Source organism: Perca flavescens, chromosome 10, assembly GCF_004354835.1.
Source record: "Perca flavescens isolate YP-PL-M2 chromosome 10, PFLA_1.0, whole genome shotgun sequence".
NCBI lineage: Eukaryota > Metazoa > Chordata > Actinopteri > Perciformes > Percidae > Perca > Perca flavescens.
Genome location: NC_041340.1, coordinates 372,932 through 396,650, shown reverse-complemented (window position 1 = coordinate 396,650; position 23,719 = coordinate 372,932). Strand labels below are relative to the sequence as shown.

Genomic DNA, 23,719 nt, shown 5'->3' with positions numbered 1-23,719 from the left:
CCACTCAGCCTGAACAGACGGTAATAAAGAAAAAACAATCAAGAAGTTGAAAAGACGGCAGAGTCTTTAAGTTATGATATATGACTGTAACCATCACTATTTTCCAGGCTTTGTGTCAACAGTTAACTTCATTTAATATTTTATGTGGCGTTTTCTTTTGAGGGGAGCAAATGTTCCATCAAAAAAAGTTCCTTTCTGAGACTAATTAGCACAGCCATGGTCGCTGCGTCCAGAGATTAGCGTCACCCAGGACCATTGTGATTGGTTTAAAGAAATGCAAACAGCCCAGAGAAATATGTGAAATAATTTTAACATAATGTGTAACCGGATCTGACCTGAGAGTCTCCAGTTTACAGTGTGGACTCCGAAGTCCAACTGACAGCAGCTTCCCTCCTGAATCCTTCAGGTTGTTGTTACTCAAGTCCAGCTCTCTCAGACTAGAGGACTGGGAGCTGAGAACTGAGGACAGAACTTCACAGCTGCTCTCTGACAGGTTACAACCACTCAGCCTGAAGAGACGTAATAAAGAAAAAACAATCAAAAAGTCAAAATCAAAAGACAGCAGAGTCTTTAACTTATGATATATGACTATTGCTGTACTTACACAGCTTTTTTGGAGGCTTTGACCACTGGCAGCAGCCTCAGAAGAGCCTCCTCTGAAGCTTTGTATTTCTTCAGGTCGAACACGTCCAGAACTTCTGATGACAGTAAGATGAAGACCAGAGCTGACCACTGAGCAGGAGACAGTTTACCTACGGAGAGACTTTCTGAACTCAGGGACCGTTGGATCTGCTCCACTAGAGAATGATCATTTAGTTCATTCAGACAGTGGAACAGATTGATGCTTCTCTCTGCAGCCAGATGCCCGTTGATCTTCTTCTTGATGTACTCCACTGTTTCCTGATTGGTCTGTGAGCTAATTCCTGTCTTTGTCAGCAGGCCTCGTAGGAGAGTCTGATTAGTCTCGAGAGAAAGACCCATGAGGAAGCGGAGAAACAAGTCAAGGTGTCCATTCATACTCTGTAAGGCCTTGTCCACAGCACTCTGGTAGAACTGTATTGATGTTGTTTGTTCTTCTGACAGCAGGTTGACTCCAGAGTTGGTGAATGTAAGATGGACATGAAGAGCAGCCAGAAACTCCTGAACACTCAGATGGATGAAGGTGAACACCTTGTCCTGGTAAAGTACTCTCTCCTCTTTAAAGATCTGTGTGAACACTCCTGAGTACACTGAGGCTGCTGTGATATTGATGCCACATTCTGTCAGGTCTGATTCATAGAAGATCAGGTTGCCTTTCTGTAGCTGCTCAAAAGCCAGTTTTCCCAGGGACTCAATCATCTTCCTGGTTTCTAGACTCCATAGTGGATCTGTCTCAGCTCCTCCATCATACTTGACGTCCTTCTGTTTAGACTGAACCACCAGGAAGTGGATATACATCTCAGTCAGGGTCTTAGGCAGCTCTCCTCCCTCTCTGGTCTTCAACAAGTCCTCCAGAACTGTAGCAGTGATCCAGCAGAAGACTGGGATGTGGCACATGATGTTGAGGCTTCGTGATGTCTTGATGTGGGAGATGATTCTGTCGGCCTGATCCTCATCTCTGAATCTCTTCCTGAAATACTCCTCCTTCTGTAGGTTAGTGAACCCTCTGACCTCTGTCACCATGTCAACACAGTCAGGAGGGATCTGATTGGCTCCTGCAGGTCGTGTGGTTATCCAGAGGTGAGCAGAGGGAAGCAGTTTCCCCCTGATGAGGTTTGTCAGCAGCACATCAACTGAGGTGGATTCTGTAACATCAGTCAGGATCTCAGTGTTGTGGAAGTCCAGAGGAAGTCGACACTCATCCAGACCGTCAAAGATGAACACAACCGGGAACTCTTCAAACCTGCAGATTCCTGCTTCTTTGGTTTCACTAAAGAAGTGATGAACAAGTTCCATCAAGCTGTACTTTTTCTCTTTCAGCACATTCAGCTCTCTGAAGGTGAATGGAAATGTGAACTGCATGTCCTGGTTGGCTTTGCCTTCAGCCCAGTCCAGAGTGAACTTTTGTGTTAAGACTGTTTTCCCGATGCCAGCCACTCCCTTTGTCATCACTGTTCTTATTGGTTCTCTTCCAGGTCGGGCTTTAAATATGTCTTCATATGTGATTGTTGTTTCTGGTCTGTCTGGTTTCCAGGATGCTATTTCAATCTGTCTGACGTCGTGTTCAGCATTGACCCCTGCAGTCCCTTCCTCTGTGATGTAGATCTCTGCGAACATCTTATTCAGAATGGTTGGGTTTCCTGGTTTAGCAATTCCCTCAAACACACACTGGAACGTCTTATGTAAGTTGGATTTGACTTTTTGCTGGCACGCAGCAAGAATCTCTGAATGAATTAAACAATGACATCAATGACGGTTTGTTTTGGTGAACGTGAGTGTGCACATTTCTGTTTTTATGAAATCTATTCAGCCCATTTGAAGTTAACTATTGTAAAATGACATAGTATTCCTCAAAAAAACCTGATATGGTGTGTGTCTCAGTCATACATCTATGAACTCTTCATTGTCCTAATAAACCAGAAGGTACAGACCTGCTCAAATTTGTTGGTACCCTTACAGCTCATTGAAATAATGCTTCATTCCTCCTGAACAGTGATGAAATTGAAAGCTATTTTATCATGTATACTTGCATGCCTTTGGTATGTCATATAATAAAGCAAAGAAGCTGTGAAAAGAGATGAATTATTGCTTATTCTACAAAGATATTCTAAAATGGCCTGGACACATTTGTTGGTACCCCTTAGAAAAGATAATAAATAACTGGATCATAGTGATATTTCAAACTAATTAGTTTTTTTTAATTAATATCACACATGTCTCCAATCTTGTAATCAGTCATTCAACCTATTTAAATGGAGAAAAGTAGTCACTGTGCTGTTTGGTATCATTGTGTGCACCACACTGAACATGGACCAGAGAAAGCAAAGGAGAGAGTTGTCTGAGGAGATCAGAAAGAAAATAATAGACAACCATGGTAAAGGTATAGGCTACAAGACCATCTCCAAGCAGCTTGATTTTCCTGTGACAACAGTTGCAAATATTATTAAGAAGTTTAAGGTCCATGGAACTGTAGCTTGTATTGATGGCATTACTGAACCAGAAAACATTGTAGAGCTATGGAGGAGACACTATGAGAACATTTTTAACTGTGTGAATACTGATGTGTTTAACATAGGAGAGATACCTCACAGTGATGGTGTAGTCATCAGGCCGGAGGAAGTAAGTTATGCTATTGACAAACTTAAAATGAACAAAGCCTGTGGGCGGGATAGAATAACAGCAGAACATCTGAAATACACTGGTCAAAGTATCTCAGTTTTACTTGCTCTATGCTTTTCTGGGTTAATGAAGCATGGCATACTTCCTGGATCCATGTTATCTGTCTTGCTAGTACCTGTAGTTAAAAATAAGACTGGTAAATTAACTAGTATAGATAACTATAGACCTATTGCACTTGCAAGTATACTATCCAAGGTGCTAGAGGGGATCCTTATGGATAGGCTTACAGAATAGCCTACATAGTGTCAACAGATAATCAGTTTGGTTTTAAGAACAAGCATGGAACTGATCTGTGTATTTATGCACTTAAAGAAATTGTCTATAGGTACAGATCACGCAATAGCACAGTCTTTATGTGTTTCCTGGATGCGTCAAAGGCTTTTGATCGTATTAATCATGAAAAACGGTTTGGTAAACTACATGAGCGTGGTGTCCCCTCTTATTTAATCAGGATACTGCAGTTCTGGTACTCTCACCAAACTATGCAAGTCAGGTGGGGGACGAGTTTGTCAACCCCTTTCTATGTCTCCAATGGAGTGCAGCAGGGCGGAATTCTGTCTCCGCTGCTATTCAATTTTTACATGGATGATTTATCTATGGAGTTAAAGGGCTGTAGGACTGGTTGCTTGGTGGGGGATAGTCTCATTAATCATATGCTTTATGCTAATGATTTGGTGGTACTGTCTCCCTCTACTGCTGGCCTGCAGCAACTTCTTAGAATATGTTCTCAATATGGACTATTGTTTGATATTAAATTTAACTCTTTAAAGAGTATGGTACTGAACCAAGGAGGATATGAAGTGTGTCTATCCTTCTTTCTCATTGGCAGGTGAACCACTAGAGGTTGTAAAGAAAGTTAAATATTTGGGACATGTGATAAGAGATGACCTTTGTGATGATGTGCAGCGTCAGTGTGGAAAACTGTATGGGCAGGCAAATATGCTGGCACGCAAATTCCGCATGTGCACCCCTGATGTTAAAATCTCACTCTTCAAAACCTATGCACTCCACTGTATACTGCCCACCTGTGGTGTAATTTTAGAGAGTCAAAAATGAAAAAACTTCAAGTGGCTTACAATGATGCACTGAGAATTGTGCTTAAAATTCCTAGGGGGAGTAGTGCCAGTGAAATGTTTGTGTCTAACAATGTGCCCACTTTTAATGCTGTTTTAAGAACTTTTATGTATAGATTCATGTGCAGACTGACGAATATGATCATTGTGTCCATAGTTGATGTTTCTAAGAGTGACACAAGGTATACATCTTGCTTTTGGAAACAATGGACTCAAAGCCTGTATAGGTTTTAAAAAAATGATGCCTCATCGGCACCATTCTTAAATGTTTTGTATTGTTTTTTTTTATATATATATATATATATATATATATATATATATATATATATATATATATATATATATATATATTTTGTATTATGTTGTTTCTATGGACCCCTGTGTCTTGAATAAAGTTGATTGATTGATTGTAGCCAACCTCCCTGGGCGCGGCTGCAAGAGGAAAATCAACCCCAGATTGAACAGTAGGATGTGCGAATGGTAGAAAAAGAACCAAGATCGCACCAGGACTCCACTTTTGAAAGAAAAACATAAAAAAGCCAGACTGGAATTTGCTAAAATGCATATTGACAAGCCACAATCCTTCTGGGAGAATGTCCTTTGGACAGATGAGTCAAAACTGGAGCTTGTTGGCAAGTCATATCAGCTCTATGTTCACAGACAAAAAAATGAAGCTTTCAAAGAAGAGAACACCATACCTACAGTGAAACATGGAGGAGGCTTGGTTATGATTTGGGGCTGCTTTGCTGCGCCTGGCACAGGGTGTCTTGAATCTGTGCAGGGCACAATGAAATCTCAAGACTATCAAGGCATTCTGGAACGATACGTACTTCCCAGTGTCAGAAAGCTCGGTCTCAGTCGCAGGTCATGGGTCCTCCAACAGGATAATGACCCAAATCACACAGATAAAAGCACCCAAGAATGGATAAGAACAAAACATTGGACTATTCTGAAGTGGCCTTCTTTTTCCTGCTTCCTGCTTCTTACAGTGCAGACGCTCTATTGCTTGCTCCTGCTTCTGCTTGCATATTTCTGCTGATAATCTTGCTTTTCCTCTGAGAGAAACTATGAGCAGCGGCTCTTGGATACTTATAAATCACTGGACTATACATTTTTTGTAGACATAGTAGGCTATTGTCATATTTGAACATTTTTCTGCGTGAGCGTGGCCTACCAATAGCTCAAGCCTGTCCTAAAGTGACTGTAGCTAAAGCTAATTAGCAGCAAGATGCCACCCTTCTCCATAGAGGACTACTACAAACTCCTTCAGAAGATTGCAGTTCTGGAAACCAAAATTTACCGGTTAGAAGTAAATATGGAAGTGAACGGATCATGTGGAAATAACACCACTTTACCAGTGACCCAAAAATATGGACAAAAGCATGCTAACACACGGCTAACTAGCACCAGCAAGACCACAAAGAAACAGGAGGGCTATGGAACGGATAATAAATCAACAAGTGGTAGTCCTCCCTGGAACTCTTTTGGTGCAAAGCCTAAGAGTAAATCATTTTCCTGGGAAATGGGAGGACGACTAACGGGCAGGACACAGCGCCCTGAGATTTGTGATACGACCGGCTGGCCTGCATTTCCACCCAGGCAGAGCGCCTCTTCAACCCCTGTACTTAGTAGGACACAGTCGTGGACAGCTGCAAAAGGGAAAATCAGCAACAAAATGCCTCCCCAACAACTGAGTGTGCAGGTGAAGAACAGATTTGCTCCTCTGTTGCAGGACACTGGACATGACCTGGATTACGTCTCATCGTCACACAGCAGGGTAAGGACTGAGAGCAATTCTAAAAGTAAAAAGCTACAGGGAAAGCTAATGACTGGGCCCCAAACTCTGATTGTGGGTGACTCTGCTGTGAAAGATATAAAAAGCAGTAAAAACACCAAAATACTCTGTTTTCCCAAAGACATGGTGTCTGACTTGGCCCAAAGAATCCCAGATATCGTAGCAGCACACCCAACTGTGAAGAACATTATACTGCATATCGGGTCAAATGATGTTGTAAAGCAAAAGTCTGAAGTGCTGAATCGTGACTTTATGAATCTGCTGAACACAGTCAGCTCCCTAAACGCAAAGGTGTTTGTCAGTGGCCCTATACCGCCAGTCAGAGGAGGAGCTGAGAGTTTCGGCAGACTGTTGGCACTGAACAGATGGCTTTCAACTGCATGTACCAACAACCATTCTCTGCAGTTCATTGACAATTTTAACATTTTCTGTGGCTGCAGACATCTTTTTAAAGCAGATGGACTATTCCTTAACAAGCCAGGAGTAAAGCTGTTCACCTCTAGCCTACTTTACTTTCTGCACCACACATCTGCTCCCTTGGCCAAGGACACGAGACAAGATGAACCAAAACAAGAGCAAGACACAACAAAGTGCGGCAGTGAGCCACCACAGCCCCCACCTGAGCAAAGATTTGACCATGGGAGACCAGAGAGCGGAGATGAGAAATCTCAACCCCCCTTCTCACCCGTCCAACACTCCTCAAACCCCTTTGACAACCACGAAAGCTTTGAGGACCTCTTTAAGGATACGTCTCTCTCCCCTCTTTCCCCCATCCCCATGTTAGAGTTCACTGACCAGATGAAGCAGCTGGTAAATGCTGGAACCAAGTATGCCCACCTTCCTTCTCCCATCGTAAAACGCCAGGCACCTCTGCCCCCTCAAGGACGGCAGTTAATTCCTTCTCCCCAAACTGATAAGGATGCTTGTGTGCAAAATGCAGCAAGCATTAACTGATATGGGCCGGGTCCAGGCTGCATGCCTAGTAGCACTCATGACTTTTTCCAAGACAAGCCTGGGCCCTACGTATTAGATTCTTCCACAATTTATGTTGTGATAGGTAATAGAAAAAGAATGGTGAATAAGCACGGAACTGCAAACTTTGCAAATTTTGCATCCATTCCTCGTCAGCCACAGTCTGTCCCAAAAAATGAAAATGCACTAACACTAGCACTACTAAACGTTAGGTCTTTGGCGGAAAATCATTTTTAATCAATGATTTTATTATCAACCACAATCTTGATTTTATGTTTTTAACTGAAACCTGGTTGGACCATAATAACAGTGCTGCTGTTCTCATTGAGTCAGCCCCCCCTAACTTCAGTTTTATGAGTGAGAATAGAGTGAATAAGAAAGGAGGTGGAGTCGCCATTTTGTTTAATGTCTCATTCCAATGTACGCAAATATCTTACGGAAATTTTGCTTCTTTTGAATATGTGGCTCTTCAGCTAAGATCCTCCCCTCAAGCTCTACTTCTAAATATCTACAGGCCACCTAAATACTGTGCAACCTTCTTTGACGACTTTACTGAACTGTTGTCTATAATCTGTATTAACTTTGACCGTGTAATTATTGCTGGTGATTTGAACATTCATGTTGACAACCCCCAGGACCGAGGGACCAAAGAACTGTGTTGTGTTTTTGAGAGCTATGGACTGACTCAGCATGTGACACAGCCCACGCACAATAAGGGGCACACTCTGGACTTGATTATCTCCAAGGGTCTGAACATTTCCAAGGTTGTGGTGACTGATGTTGCTCTCTCTGATCATTCCTGTGTTTTCTTTAACGGCACTATCTCTCTGCCCAAAAGTGCTCAAACAAAGTTAATCAGAAAACGGTATATCACTGAAAACACCAGTGAATCATTCATTCAGCTTTTCTCCTCTACACCCACCCTCACTGGGGCCCCAGTCACTGAGCTTGTAGATAATTTCAACTGTAAAATTACGAATGCTATTGATGCTATTGCTCCCATTAAGGTCAAAGCTGTCTCTGGTAAGGAAAGATCTCCATGGAGAAATTTTATAGTTGTGAGAACAGAAAAAAGAGAGTGTCGAAAAGCTGAACGCAGTTGGCGAAAATCTAATCTCCAGGTCCATTATAACACTTATAAAGAGAGACTTCGCATTTATAATCTGGAACTAAGAAATGCAAGGCGGTCCTTTTTCTCTGACATTATTGCCAGAAACAATAATAATTCACGTGCTTTGTTTGCTACTGTTGATAGATTAACAAACCCTCCAGTACCAATAGCATCTGAACTGTTGTCTACCAAGGCTTGCAATGACTTTGCCTCCTTCTTCACAGACAAAATTCAGAAAATTAGACAAACAGTCAGTGCTTCCATATCAAGTACAGGATATGTGTTGTCACAGTGTGCACGCAAAACAAATTCCAACATGACACAATTTCATACGATCAACCTTAAAAACCTGGAGGACATAATACAAAATCTGAAAACCTCCTCCTGTTGCCTTGATATTCTACCAACGGGTGTTTTCAAAAAATGTTTCAATTGTTTGGCTTCTGATCTTCTACAGATTGTAAACACATCTCTGCTCTCAGGTATCTTCCCACAGGCCTTGAAAACGGCAGTCATCAAGCCACTCCTAAAAAAAAAAGACAATCTAGACATGACACTAATGAGCAACTATAGGCCAATATCAAACCTTCCATTTTTAAGTAAAATCATAGAAAAGTGGTTTTCAACAACTCAACCTTTTCTTATCGCTAAACAACAGTTTTGATGCCTTCCAGTCAGGTTTTCGACCACACCACAGCACTGAGACAGCTCTTGTTAAAGTCTTTAATGACATCCACTTAAACACAGATAGTGGCAAAATTTCAGTCTTAGTATTACTTGATCTCAGTGCTGCATTTGATACGGTAGACCATGACATATTGCTTGACCGATTGGAAAACTGGGTTGGTCTTTCTGGCTCAGTACTAAAGTGGTTTGAATCCTATTTAAAGAATAGGGACTACTTTGTGTCTATAGGTAATTATACATCTGAGCATACAAATATGACGTGCGGAGTTCCCCAAGGCTCAGTTCTGGGGCCTCTTCTGTTCAACATCTACATGCTTCCACTGTCTCAGATTATGGAAAACAACAAAATAAGTTACCATAGTTATGGGATGACACACAAATTTACATAACCTTATCGCCAGAGAACTATAGCCCAATACAACAATTAAATATGTGCATTGAACAGATTAATGATTGGATGTGCCAGAACTTTCTTAAATTAAATGAAGAAAAAACGGAGGTGGTTGTTTTTGGAGCAAAAGAGGAACGATTGAAAGTCAACGCTCAGCTTCAAATGACTATGTTAAAAACAACAGACAAAGCAAGAAATCTTGGTGTAGTCATGGACTCAGACCTAAATTTTAAAAGCCACATTAACATAATTAAAAAATCAGCCTATTATCACCTTAAAAATATATCAAGGGTTAAAGGGCTTATGTCTCAGCAGGATCTGGAAAAACTTGTCCATGCTTTTATCTTCAGTAGACTTGACTACTGTAACGGTGTCTTTACAGGTCTCCCTAAAAAATCAATCAGACAGCTGCAGCTGATTCAAAACGCTGCTGCTCGAGTCCTCACTAAGACCAAGAAAGTGGATCACATCACTCCAGTACTGAAGTCTCTACACTGGCTTCCAGTGCCTCAAGGAATTGATTTCAAAATACTTTTACTGGTTTATAAATCACTAAACGGTTTAGGGCCAAAATACATTTCTGATCTGTTACTACATTATGACCCACCCAGACCTCTCAGGTGGTCTGGGACAGGTCTACTTGTTGTCCCCAGAGTCAGAACTAAACAGGGGAAGCAGCGTTCAGTTTTTATGCTCCACATATCTGGAACAAACTCCCAGAAACCTGTAGGTCCGCTGCAACTCTCAGTTCTTTCGAATCTAAGCTAAAGACCTATCTTTTTGATGTTGCTTTTCTTTAAATAATCTATTTTATTAACTTTAATTTCTTATACTGCACTGTAACTTTTATTCTTATACTGCACTATCAATTTTATTCTTGTCTTTTAATGTTTTTAATTTGTTTATTATTGTTTTTTAATTGTTTTCTAACTGCTCTTTAATGTTTTATGTAAAGCACTTTGAATTGCCCTGTTGCTGAAATGTGCTATATAAATAAAGCTGCCTTGCCTTGCCTTGCCTTCTAGGAGTCCTGATCTGAATCCTATCAAACATCTATGGAAAGAGCTGAAACTTGCAGTCTGGAGAAGGCACCCATCAAACCTGAGACAGCTGGAGCAGTTTGCTCTGGAAGAGTGGGCCAAACTACCTGTTAACAGGTGCAGAAGTCTCATTGAGAGCTACAGAAAACGTTTGATTGCAGTGATTGCCTCTTAAGGTTGTGCAACAAAATATTAGGTTAGCGGCCCCATCATTTTTGTCCATGCCATTTTCATTTGTTTTCTTATTTACAATATTATGTTGAATACAAAAATCAAAAGCATAGTCTGAGTTCTGTTAAATATGTAATAAACAATCATGGATGCCAATTACTTTTGTCAGTTTCAAGTTATTTCAGAGAAAATTGTGCATTCTTCATTTTTTGTGGAGGGGTACCAACAAATTTGAGCACGTCTGTATAGGACTTAATTACAGAGGGAATTAATATTCCCAAAGCAGTATCTTACAGTGACATCAGTGTGTGCACATTTTAACCAGCAGAGTAAACAAACACTTTACATTTAGTTTCTCTTGTGGATGTTTGTTAGCTTGTTCTGTTGTTGTCAACGCAACACATGTATCTGTAGATAACAGGGAGATTTTGGTAACAAAGCTAAAGTCTATTGAATACTGTGATATACAAGTTGGATCTTTTTTAGATCCATTTATTTAATTCATAATGATTATGACTTACCTGCAGGTTCTGAGATGATGTTTGATAACTTCTCCACTAGATCATTTTGATTGATCTTCACTAAAACTATTCTGGTCACTTTAATAGTGTTTATACTGTAGTTCTGGAACATTGTATCCACTGTGTTCACCCTGTTAACATTCTCTAGTTTACTCTTTCTAATTGCAGGGAAGTTTTTTAGGGTCCCTTTCTGCTGCAGGTACCACTTAAAGTTTTCAAAGTCGTCGGTTCCCAAATGTTCTAAAATTCCCAAGATGACTTCTTGAGGCGTCTCCATCCTTTGTCCCTGCAAATACACAAAAGACACCAAAAAGAACACTTGTCAACAGCAATTACTTTGAATCATTATCTGAGTTATTTAAATTTGCCTCTTTTGAAATCTGCCGGTCATATGAAGAGGCATTTAGCTGGAGAAAACATTAGAGATCACTTTGTCAAAGCTACAAAACTCATAGAAAGAGTGTTGGTAACATGGAGAGGCATTTCCACTTGGAGATTGTTAGGGTTTCAGAGGATGTAGGACCCAAATGCAAAGACGGACAGGCAGTGTGAGCTTAGAGGATTTAATAAACAAAATAATAAAGTTGATACCAACAAAAGATGTCCCGAGAACAGAAGGCAAATCCAAAACAGGTACAAGCAGAATCCCAAAAACACAAACAGGCAAAACAAGGACAAACGAGAAACACCGAACAGCAAAACAATAATCTGACAAGAGACAAAGACAGAACAGAGACTAAATACACAGGGTAATGAGAAAACAAGCAGCAGGTGACACTAGGCTAGGGAACAGGTGAAACACACGTCTATCTCAACAGGGGATGGCTCTCAAAGTTGTTTAAACAATAAGTCTTCTAGAGCTTTTACATTCATGCTAAATAACAGCCATGACCTAATTAATTCTTTAGAAACTTGAGTAGGTGTGAGCCAGACCAATGCTGATTAGGTGTGGTTATTTGATTAGATTTAACTGCAGGCTAAATAAGACCAAAAGTACATTATTTTCAAAACATAAACATGGTTTGAACTTTTTACAACCTAACAACCGGGATACATGATAACCTATGTCAGATTGCAGGGACCCAGGTTCCATTCAGCCCAAGATGATTTGGTCTGAGGGATGGGTTAATCCTAAACAGGATGGATAAGCACATAAGAAGCTGGGTCCAGACTAGTTTAACCCTCTCAGGTCCATTTGTTCCCGTCTTTGTTTCCCCTGGTCTCCTTGTGTAATAATGTTTGTATAACTTCAACCCTGTGTTGCACCATCTAGTTCTAGACATCATTTCTTTCAGGAGAACCTGGGCTATCAGGATATGCTGCAGGGATGTCACATGGATGTATAAACTGTTATAGGACTATAGAGACAAAAGAAAAGGCTAAACGGAAATTAAATGACTGTTCCTTTTAGTTTCTAGGTGTTGGCAATCAGGGGAAACAGAACTAACACACATGTACAATATTTAGTTTTTTTCAGATTAAGAGCTCTAGTTGCTGTTTGGTTTTAGAGACAGATGTTAGAGAGACCTCTGCTGGACTCAGTAAGGTATTACCAGGTAAGCATATCTTACTGCTGATGGTGCAGAAAACATACTAAACATATTTAAACAATATCTCTCTCCATTTTTTCTCTCTATCCCTCTCTCTCTCCCCCCCTCTCCCCTCCCTCCCCCCTCTCTCTGTCTCTCTCTGTCTCTCCCTCTCTATCTCTCCCTCTCTCCCTCGCAGGTGTATTTTATCAGACATTTAAGTTGGAGAAGGCTAATAACTCATTGAAAACTAATGTTTCAATCAATAATAGAAGCACAGTATATTGTAGTGTATCTGTGCTGTTCATAGTGTTGTGATTTAGTTATTATTTTATGTATAGAGGTATAGGGCTAACTCCAAATCCTCCAGTTCCTCCTTTTTCCTGTCTGACCACATCCCTGATCTCAACTGTATTCTGTCAATAAAAGACAAAAAATAATCTTAAAGTCTTTCTTTTTCTCTCAGATGTTTTGTACGTATTTGTGTCTGACGGGTGAGGCTCCAGAAAGTCATCTGCAGTTTGAGTCCCAACATGGCCGCTGTATGACAGCTGTGTGTGATTAAAATGGAGGCCGATCTGTTTCATTAAGAGGCGTTTGAGACACCTGAGACTGTGTAGACAGCGTCTAACATGTGACCCAGGTGTGCTGGTTTCCCCTCATCAGACCGGTTGGTCCTGTTAGCTGTTTCTCTATTACTAATCAGAGTCTCAACTCTTGTTTCCTCTCAGCTTCAGACTGAGCTCAACAGAGAGGAAAGTTCAAATTCATTCTCACTGCCATGTTTCTCAAAGGCTGACAAACAAGGATTCATGTTTAAATCGGATTAAATCAGGGCTCTTCAACGTTTTTAAGCCACGGACCCCTTAACTGAAAGCGAGACGGGGGCAGGGACCCCCTACTACATATATTATATCAAATGAATGAGAAGGGCGGCCTAAAGCCTAAATACATACCATTTATAATGCATTTAATACTGAGCCATTTAAATAATAACTATGATCATGTTTTAATGTTGAACATACACGTGAATCATACACATTGAACATACACCTGAAACACAGTGAATCCTTATGAACTGGATCTGTGGATGGCTTCCTTACCTATGGGCCACTTATTCTAACTTTAAAGTTGTTTTTCTTCACAAATAGGCTGATTTATATTTGCTAACAATATATTGACATCATGTTAAGACATTTTGCTCCCCCCCGTACACTTTACTTGAGTCTTTTCCAGAGGTGTATAGTCCAGGTGCCAAAAAGTAAAAATCCTGCCATGTTTTTGGATCTGCCTCTACATCTAGAACAGGTGTTTTCACTAACGAGCTCATCTACCTGGTAGAGGAGCTGGTTTAGTGATGGTTCGGACAGCTGCTGGACAGGATTTCTACTTTCTGGCACCTGGACTATACACCTCTGGTCTTTTCTTATCATGCCACTTTCTACTCCTACTCTGCTACATTTCAGAGAGAAATATTCAATTCAATTCAATTTCAATTCAATTTTATTTATAGTATCAAATCATAACAGAGTTATCTCGATACACTTTACAGATAGAGTAGGTCTAGACCACACTCTATAAATTCCAAAACCCCAACAAATATTGTGCATTTTACTCCACTACATTCATCTGACAGCTTTAGTTACTAGTTACTTTACACATTAAGATTCCTGCACATAGAAGTCATGTAGTTTATAAAACATTTAAAATTAATTATCATTATTAATTTTATTCAGTTCACTTGTTTTTTTAGTTTTCACTTAAACTACTCTAAATACTGTAGTTTTAATTTTAAATTGGCTAAAAGAACTCCTAAAAGACCAGATTAGACACCTGGAAGGGATGTTTTCTTAAGGCTTTAGGAGGTCTGAGAAAGCCTAAGAAACTGATAATGTAACTGCTAGCTTATTAAGAAAGTCCTTATATGGTCAAGGTAGTGAAACTGTTAGCTCATCTTTTCTGTGTGTGTCTCTTTTGTATAAACTATGTGTGGGACTGCCCAACAGGTAGAGTATTTGCAGACTCTTGGCACTGTAAACTATTTCTTCTCGTGCATGAGAATAAAAAACAACAAAGACATTTTCTTGATTCAAAGATCTTTTCTTGTACAAATCCTTGGTACCAACATTTCCTTTACACCCTTGACCTCTGACCCCCAGCTAACTGAATGTAAATGGATTACCAACGAGTCCACGCTTTACAGACACCACCTCTTTATAATAATCCCATGCAGTTTTTCTCAAGCAGTGTTATGTCAACTATTCTGAATTTGACACATTCAGCCTTGACAAAACGTAGCAAAAGGTTTATTTAAATGTTTTGGTTGGTGCATTGAACAGCCTGCTGTCCTACCTGAAGAACACAAACTGTCCCAGCCTATCACAGCTCAGCAAGGCACCCTCTTTGCCCATATTAGGATTTCCTTGCTCCAGTAACTGCCAGAGACAAACTGCAGGTTTGAACTTGTCTCTTCAGAAACAGATTCAATTGTATTCAGGCTGTCAGAGCAGAAATTGAAGTGATTCAAATCTAACTTGTTTCCTGTTTATTAAATCTGACTTCACTGAACATATAAAGGCTCACATTGGCCAAAACGTAACAAAGCACACAATAATTAGTAAATTAATTAGTAAATATTCAGATCTACAAACAGTAAATAACAGTGTTGACGTATATTATGAATCCTCCAAATATAAGGAGCGACAGCAGAGTTTTTCCATCAGAGGTGTGTAATGTTACCTGTCAGATCAGAGGTGTGTAATGTTACCTGTCAGGCTGCTCACCTGTTAAAGTCCCGTCCAGGTGAAGTCAGAGAGACATTGTCCTCCTCCTCCGTCTGTAGACACTGACAGACGCTGCTGCTGTCTGTCTTCATCACCTCCTCACACCTTTACATCCAAACCTAGAAATATCAGTATGACATCAGAGCAGAGGGCCGGTCTGAGCTGTAGTTCAGCCAATCAGAAGCAGCTGCAGCGTTACAGAAGCTGTCAGTCAGCACTCTGATGGCAGCTGGAGACACTGACAGGACTCCAAAGAGTCCAAACAGCAGGTCCATTATTAAATGATGGAGGAACAAAAGTTGATAAACTCATGACAGAAAATAAACCTTACAGTGGCCCAGCCAACACAAAGACACAAACACTACAACACAAATGTGGACGCTCACTTCTGTTGTCGCTCATTTCCGTTATATTTGTGTTGTTGGGCCACCGTACAATCTGCATCAACAGACAGTGGTGGCATGAAATTAACCAACAGATATCTGACACACATTTGCCAAAGACAATGATGTTGCAGTTCTACACAGCCATCATCAAGTCCATCCTCACATCCTCCATCACCATCTGGTACGCTGCTATCACAGCCAAGGACTGGGGCAGACTGCAGCGCATCATTCGGTCTCCAGAGATGGTGATTGGCTGCAATCTGCTGTCGCTCCAGGACCTGTACGCCACTAGAACTCTGAATACTAGAAAGATGTGGCTGACCCCTCCCACCCTGGCCACAAACACTGGCAGGAGACTGAGGTCCATCAGGACCCAAACCTCACGCCACAAGAACAGTTTTTTTTCCCTCCGCCACTAGCCTTATTAACCAGAACCCACCCTGACAGTCTCCACACCCCACCTCTGGCTCTACATGCTACATGCCACTGTACTCACTCTGCTGTACTGCTCTTTCTAGTTTTATTTTTAATACATTCTGTGTATATATATTTATACTTCTATTGTTTAAATTCTAATACTTGATTTTCTTACCCTTCTCATATTTAGAGAATGTGACATGCACCTACAACACCATAACAAATTTCTTGTATGTGTAAAGAATGTACTTGGCATTAAAGCTTTTTCTGATCCTGATTCTATGGGCTACTTTATTGTTGTTTTTCTTCACAAATAGGCTGATTGATATTTGCTAATAATATGTTGAAATCATGTTCAGACATTTTAATGAAAAAACAAAACAAAAAAAACTAGCAATACTTTGGTGCTCCCCCCCTCTCCCCACTGAGGCCAGTCTATCACAGCTCAGCTACACCCAGGCTACACCCATATTAACTGCCAGAGACAAACTGCAGGTTTGAACTTGTCTCTTCAGAAACCTCTGCATGTGTTTTCATACAGTCTGTAGTTCAGGATTAAAAGACTTCTCTGCAAACCAACACACATTCACACTTTGGATACAATGAGGTTTGTGACACACAACTGCCAATCAAAAACACCTCTCTGAGGAGTACAACACAGGCTGTGTTGTACAGTAAACACAAATACATATATATATAATATATATATATGTGTCTATTACAGGGAGAGTTCAGCCATTTTTTATATATACCATGATAACATCTAAATAAATGTTGATAGATCTAGCGTTATAGTTTTAAAAATATAAATAAACAAAAAAGCAACATAATAACATTAAAAGAAATACATATAAATCATGATAATATCTCGTGAATAATGTTGATTAAAACAGTGGTTATTGGGCTAAAAATACCAATAATAAAACTGTCACAGATTTCGAGTTAAGGGGGGCGTGTTTTTTCTTTCAAAGTACAACCTTTCCCTGCTGGAGCTGCTCCCCCCGCGACCTGACACCGGATAAGCGGACGAAGATGGATGGATGGATTAAAGTACAACCTTTCTGCCCAGTACTACCACAGTCTGATCTGCTGGCCACTGAGCAGTTGGGCGGTTGGGTTTAAGGGCCTTGCCCAAGGGCACCTCAGTGGTGGTAATGAGGGAGGGAGTCTTTACCACCCAGATGTATCCTGGGGATTGAACTGGAGACCTCCCAGTCCCAAGCCCGCTTCTTAAACTCTAGGCCACCACTGCCTGTATATGCTCAGTTCATCAATCCTAGGCTCTATGAAAATTGGCAAATCATCCAGGGCACAGTGCCACATGGTACTGCATGCAGATGTATTTGGTCTTCCGTTTACTGTTTGCATTTTTGACCTGGGTGAGCTTGAGCCAGTGATTTCCTGTGCTGAACTTGACCTCACTGGGTACTTTGGTCACTGTTCTGCGCCAGATTATCTTTCCCTTTCTGCAGAGCATACATGTTGGTGTTGATCTCATCAGTGAGATCTATGGGAAACAGATGCCTAAGGAAATCAACTGGTTCTCTTCCCTCAACATTCACTCTCCAGTCTCTTAGAAAAGGAGGGCAAGTCGCCATCAAAGTCATTGTCTTGGATTGTCCAGACATATATGCGGGCTTGAGTGCAAGCAGGTATCATGCAAACATTTTCCACATCTCCCTCATTATGCTGACCTCCCTCATCATCCTGTCCCTCATCATCTTGTCTCTCATCATCCTGTCCCTCGTCATCTTGTCTCTCATCATCTTGTCTCTCATCATCCTGTCCCCCATAATCCTGTCTCTCATCATCCTGTCTCTCATCATCCTGTCCCTCATCATCCTGTCTCTCATCATCTTGTCCCTCATCGTCCTGACTGTCTGCATCTCGTTCATCATCCTGTCTCTCATCATCTTGTCTCTCATCATCCTGTCTCTCATCATCCTGTCTCTCATCATCTTGTCCCTCATCATCTTGTTTCTCATCATCCTGTCTCTCATCATCCTGTCTCTCATCATCTTGTCCCTCATCGTCCTGACTGTCTGCATCTCCTTCATCATCCTGACCCTCATCATCCTGTCCCTCATCATCCTGTCCCTCATCATCCTGTCCCTCATCATCCTTTCCCTCATCATCCTGTCCCTCATCATCCTGTCCCTCATCATCCTCTCCCTCATCATCTTGTCTCTCATCATCCTCTCCCTCATCATCCTGTCCCTCATCATCCTTTACCTCATCATCCTGTCCCTCATCATCCTGTCCCTCATCATCCTCTCCCTCATCATCCTGTCCCTCATCATCCTTTACCTCATCATCCTGTCCCTCATCATCCTGTCCCTCATCATCCTCTCCCTCATCATCTTGTCTCTCATCATCCTCTCCCTCATCATCCTGTCCCTCATCATCCTTTACCTCATCATCCTGTCCCTCATCATCCTGTCCCTCATCATCCTCTCCCTCATCATCTTGTCTCTCATCATCCTGTCCCTCATCATCCTGTCCCTCATCATCCTCTCCCTCATCATCTTGTCTCTCATCATCCTGTCCCTCATCATCCTGTCTCTGATCATCTTGTCTCTCATCATCTTGTCTCTCTGCATCTCCTTCATCATTACATTACATGACGCTTTATCCAAAGGGACTTACAATTGCTCTATATATGTCAGAGGTAACACTACTCTGGAGCAACTAGGGGTTAAGTGTCTTGCTCAGGGACACATTGGTTGATGTATCACAGTGGGAATCACACCAAAGGCATGTGTCATATCCACTGCACCATCACCACCTCATCCTCATCTGCTATGTCTCTATTGTTCTCTGGCAGCCACTCATCATCACTGTCGTCACTATACTCATCGTCACTGGAGTCGGAGGGAATTTCCTAAACTATTCTATAGTTTTCCTTATTTGTTGCTACACTTGTGGTCTAAAAATATGCTACCAATTATAATTACAAACTACAACTAATCTGCACAAAAATGTATAATTTTTAAATTTTTAAAACAAACATAAATATACCCAAAATGCACTGAATTGCAACCAAGATCCGTCATAATAAAAGATGAATCTACCACATGACTTGTGTTGGAAAATATACTTAGCAATGTCCACTTCATAGGACACATGGTTAATTACAATTTACAATTTACTACTTATTTGAAATAAAATGTTAATACTAAAAGACTAATATTGTTCCTTAGATATTCCTGCATATTGATATATATTTTTTACCTCTAGGGTTCTCGTGGTGAAGAAGGATTGGCAGGATATTCCAGCAGTGGTCAACAGGTGTGGCTGTCTGTCAGCCATCTTGGTTTCAGAGGATGTTCCCTTGTAGTTACAACAACTAACCACTGAATGAACCTCAATGGAGGGGGGCAGCAGAGAGCATTCTAACGCCCGATATGCAATTTCCACCATAGAAACTATTGCATTTAGGAGAAAATGACCTTTAAACAGCTGTCCACTGTAGTGACCGCTATGCGCCAGAGGGTTAAGAAAATGTGCTCCATGAGCTTGTTTTTTGCTTTTGTTTTTTCTGCATCACTTTGAAAGTGCATTTGAGGTCTGCTGAGTAACTTCACGTTTTTACAGTCTGTGTCCATTTGAGCAAAATAAAAGTCAACAACTTTTCTTACTGTCTTGTAGACTTCTGCTTTGAGAAAATTCAAATGCTCCATGAGGTTGTTTTGGGGGAATTGTGCCTTGGACGACAACCTCTGCCCATCCAGATTCATGAGAATCTTCTGCATCACTTTGAAAGTGCATTTGAGGTCTGCTGGGGAACTCAGGTTCAGACAGTATATTTGTCCAGGAAAAAACTCTCCAAACATTTGTACCTACGTGCACCTGGTACTATAACGTGAGGTTTCAATAAGGAGGCACTCCATTTTGGCCACCCTGCAGGGACGGTGCAACCTGTGTATGTCCTCCTTAACCATCACACATGACATATGTGTAACGTTATGTTCTGTTGTACAAAAAATGTCTGCACTGGCTGGTTGCTGGTTGCTGGTGCTGATGCGCCCACTCAAAAATCACAATTTTATTCTAATTGAATTTATGAGTGTGTATTTGTTGGCCTTGTAAACAGTAGTTTGACAAAACAATCAATTGACTAGTTTTTCCTGGGACTTTGAATCACATCGTCTTCCTCAGTGGATGGAGTCTGCTCAGTTTTTGTGAAGGTTGACGTACACACGGGAGGAGATCATAACCCCTGTCTCTGTTCAAGTCTTTAACACGAATGTGGGTGGTCTCCTTGATCTGTCAGCTGTACATTTACTCCTAGTAGATGACTTTAAGCCCAATGTTGCAAAAGTAAAAATGTAAAATGGATTTATATGTTGTCATTTTGAATGCATGTTTGGTCATATATAATACATTATTGTCCTAGGATTGAAAACAACACTAATTAAACCAGCAATATTGACATCAGTTCTTTCAACAACATTGACATCACAATAACTGACAAACCTTATATGAGTTGATATGTAAAGGTGAAATTGATTGTTTTGTCAAAATTTGTACTGAATTATTTGACCAATGTAGAGTACACTCAAATTGATTTAACTAAAAGAACTAAGAATCTCTCTCTCTCTCTCTCTCTCTCTCTCTCTCTCTCTCTCTCTGCCTCCTGTATTAAATCATACCAAAAATACCAGGAGGAGAACAGAAACAGGCCCTTTTTGGACAGCTACTGTCCTCACATTTCTGACAGAACACACCATTCTGCACTGGATGCTCAGCAAGGTGTTATATCTGTCACAGTAATAAACATTAAGCGATAGGAGTTAGGGTTTTTGAGCTAGAAGCAGAACTATCTAAGGTGCGCTAGAGCCTCATCTCTGTGAAAACAGCTGTTGGTATTGAGGCCTGAAGTCAGTTAGGGGTCAGTCAGTTGGTCAGTTAGTACAGCATGACATCATGTTAGCTGACGTATAACACCTCTTATCCTTTCTTCATCTCCTCTCCTCATCCTTTCTTTCTCTCCTCTTCTTGTCCTCTCCTTTTCTTCTCCTGTGGCAGTACATGTTGCTAAAGTGATTTGCACACTGAAGGAGTGGAGGAGGGAGGAGGAGACTGTATGTTTGACAGGTAAAAAATGTCCATTTTATTATGATTTTAACTCTTTAGTTCTTTCTTTAATTCCAAAACCGTGGGTCTCAACAGCAAAAATATTATAATCACAAGAAAGATAAAGGTCTGGCGAACACATTGATGTGGTTTTTTGTTATGGTGGGAGTCCGGCTGGCTGTGAGTGTTTGTGTTTTTTTTTCTTTCCTCCTGTGTATTTTGCTGTCAGTTTGCGTTGGCTCTGCCTCTCTGTCTCTCTCGGTTTCCCCCTCCCTTCCTGCCTGTGCCAGCCAGCTGATTGTGAACACCTGCTCGCCTCCTCACTACCACTCCTCCCGCCGTACACACCTGCCGCTCATCAACTCCAATCAAACCCAGTATATCAACCCCGGTTTGACTCACCATCTTTGCTTGATTTGTCGTTCTCGTCTCACTGGTGACATATATATGCCTCAAGCTCCTGAATTCAATCCTGTGTGTATTCCTGCCTGTGTTTCTGTAACTTGTTTTGTCTTCTCATTTCAGTTGCTGCCTTTCTTGTCACCCTGTCTCCAGTCAGATGGCTCCTCCATCCAGTCCCTCCCTCACGGTCCCTGCACCAGCCTGCCCCAGCCCTCGCCGCTCCGTGCTACAGTGCTTCCCCTGCCGATCTCTCTGCCCCGGTCTCCCCGTGTCTCTGTTCCCGGCTCCAACCCCCATGCTCGTGCTCCCTGGCATCCACCTTCCCACTTCCCCATCTTTTCCAATAAAATATCTTGTGTTGAGTTCTGCGTTTGGGTCCGTTCTGTCCTAACCGTAACTGTTTTTAGGTTTGTGGTGTCAAATATATAGGACACAGAACAGATAACAAACAGGGGATCGTCTGCGTACTTCGAGATATTTCTTTTCATTGTTTCTATGGGCAGGGTTAGATAGAAGCCAAAAGTTTAAGTCTGGTGGATTCCATAGTTACACGTCTGCGACATTTCCTACATTTTGACCAACCATGATGTATGAAGAGTGAAAACTGTAGGGGAGAGAGCAATTTGTTTGGAAAGATTTCAGAGAATCATACAGCAGCCCCCCCTCTGTCCTCCCCTCTAACTCTCAACATTCTGTCCCCATACACACACATTGGAAAATCTGAACCAGTCTGAAAACTGGACGATACATAAACTGTGATTTGGTAAAAACCGTGCTTGATATCAGAATGCCCATTAAGCCCAATAAAGGCTGAAGTCTTGTCTTCGGTTTACACTTTTAAGTATTTTTCTACATTAAAGTATGGCGATACAGTATGATCCCAAAGAGGGTTTGTTTTGTAACCTGACTCCGCCAGATGGATCGCTTCGCATTTGCTCGGCATATCCATCTGGGAACTTTCCGTTGGAGAACTTTTTGGAAGGGCTGAAAATACTGGTTCGCTGATTGGATAAACCACCTGTCTATCACCTATGTTGGTGATAGACGGGCCAAATCAACCAATCAGATCTACGAAGCATATGAAAATACAACCACAAGCCCGCCCCTGCTGCTGCAGGCAAAGCATAGCTCGTTAGCTCAGCAAGCAAGCAACATGTCGGTAAAGGATATTTGCCGTTTGTGTAATGAGAATTTAGGAATAAAAGACACAATTTCAGGTTCTCGGACCGCTGTCTGAAAATACTGGTTAGCTGATTGGATAAATCATCTGTCTATCACCACCTAACCTGCCTCAAAACCAACGCTGATTGGCCCGGTCGTTTGGCTAACGGCTCCAAATTTTCTTTATCTCAAGATGCCAGACTGATCTGCGAGTGGAAAACTGGAGCTCGCGAGATCAGGACGGTCTCACGATTTTAGCTGTTTTGAGCTATGTTAAGTAATTTTCTGAAGCTGTTTGATCAGGTCAGCAGCAACATGTACATCTATCTTCCATGTCAACAACAGAGACACAGGAACAACAAGGTTAAAGAAGCAACAGAAACGTTGAGATAGGTGACTACAAGTTTAAAAAAATTTACTTCAACATTCAAAAACAACCAGAACTTGTAAACAGCAACAGTAAGGTCACACAAAAGGAACAAAAATGCCAAAAACTTCAACAAACGAAAGAAAAATGAAGCATGAGAAACTTGTGAGTGTTGGATCCTCCATTTCCCATCAGGCACCTCCCCCTCTGTGCTGCTGAGTCTCTCCACCAGATGGAGACTAATCTCTTTAAACTGATTTCAAATGTTGAAGAACATGAAATATATCATTCATAAACTTACAACTATTACATCCTCTCAACTAGAGTCACCATGAGTCATCATTTCTATACATTTTACTCCTAAATTGGGTTTCATTTCATGTAAATGAGGTTAAACTATATTTAGAGTTGATGTTACACAGACCTGTCTGTCTGCCTGTCTGTCTGTCTGTCTGTCTGTCTGTCTGTAATCTGTAGACAACACTGACTGACTCTTAGAATTATAACAAAATAAAAATA

General features: G+C 41.1%; 1 protein-coding gene across 1 annotated transcript; it reads right to left on the bottom strand.

Annotated features, from left to right (window-relative positions):
• Positions 1-600: 600 nt before the first annotated feature.
• Positions 601-21,969, bottom strand: LOC114563294 (NACHT, LRR and PYD domains-containing protein 3-like). The gene is made up of 7 exons (XM_028590139.1): positions 21,870-21,969; positions 17,889-18,797; positions 17,617-17,701; positions 15,953-16,133; positions 11,671-11,787; positions 11,080-11,365; positions 601-2,363 (listed from the first exon to the last, which is right to left on the bottom strand). The coding sequence occupies exons 1-7, from the start codon at positions 21,967-21,969 to the stop codon at positions 601-603; spliced, it is 3,441 nt and encodes a 1,146-aa protein (XP_028445940.1).
• Positions 21,970-23,719: the final 1,750 nt, after the last annotated feature.